This window comes from Phaethon lepturus, unplaced genomic scaffold (assembly GCF_000687285.1).
Source record: "Phaethon lepturus isolate BGI_N335 unplaced genomic scaffold, ASM68728v1 scaffold32825, whole genome shotgun sequence".
Classification (NCBI taxonomy): Eukaryota; Metazoa; Chordata; class Aves; order Phaethontiformes; family Phaethontidae; genus Phaethon; species Phaethon lepturus.
Window position 1 is genome coordinate 1 of NW_010538934.1, and position 215 is coordinate 215.

Here is a 215-nt window from a genome sequence, read left to right on the forward strand (position 1 = left end):
CGCAGGCAGCACGCCGCTGGGCTGCTACAGGAAGCTGGTGGAGTACTGCCGGAACGGGGACCTCTCCTTCAAGTACGTGAAAACCTTCAACATGGACGAGTACGTGGGTGAGTGCCGGCACACGAGAAGCGTCTGGCTGTCATTCCCCGTCTGGCTGTATATTGTGTATCTGCCCGTCTGTATAGTGTGAGCGGCTGGGTACTGTGGTTAACTGG

General features: G+C 57.7%; 1 protein-coding gene across 1 annotated transcript in view; it reads left to right on the forward strand.

Moving 5' to 3' along the window:
• The first annotated feature begins 8 nt into the window (after positions 1–8).
• LOC104620688 (glucosamine-6-phosphate isomerase 1) overlaps positions 9–215 on the forward strand; it is a 3,521-nt gene continuing 3,314 nt past the window's right edge. The window contains exon 1 of the mRNA XM_010286980.1: positions 9–107. Within this exon, the coding sequence (XP_010285282.1) occupies positions 92–107 (16 nt within the window). The 5' untranslated portion in view covers positions 9–91. The remainder of the gene's footprint in view (positions 108–215) is intronic.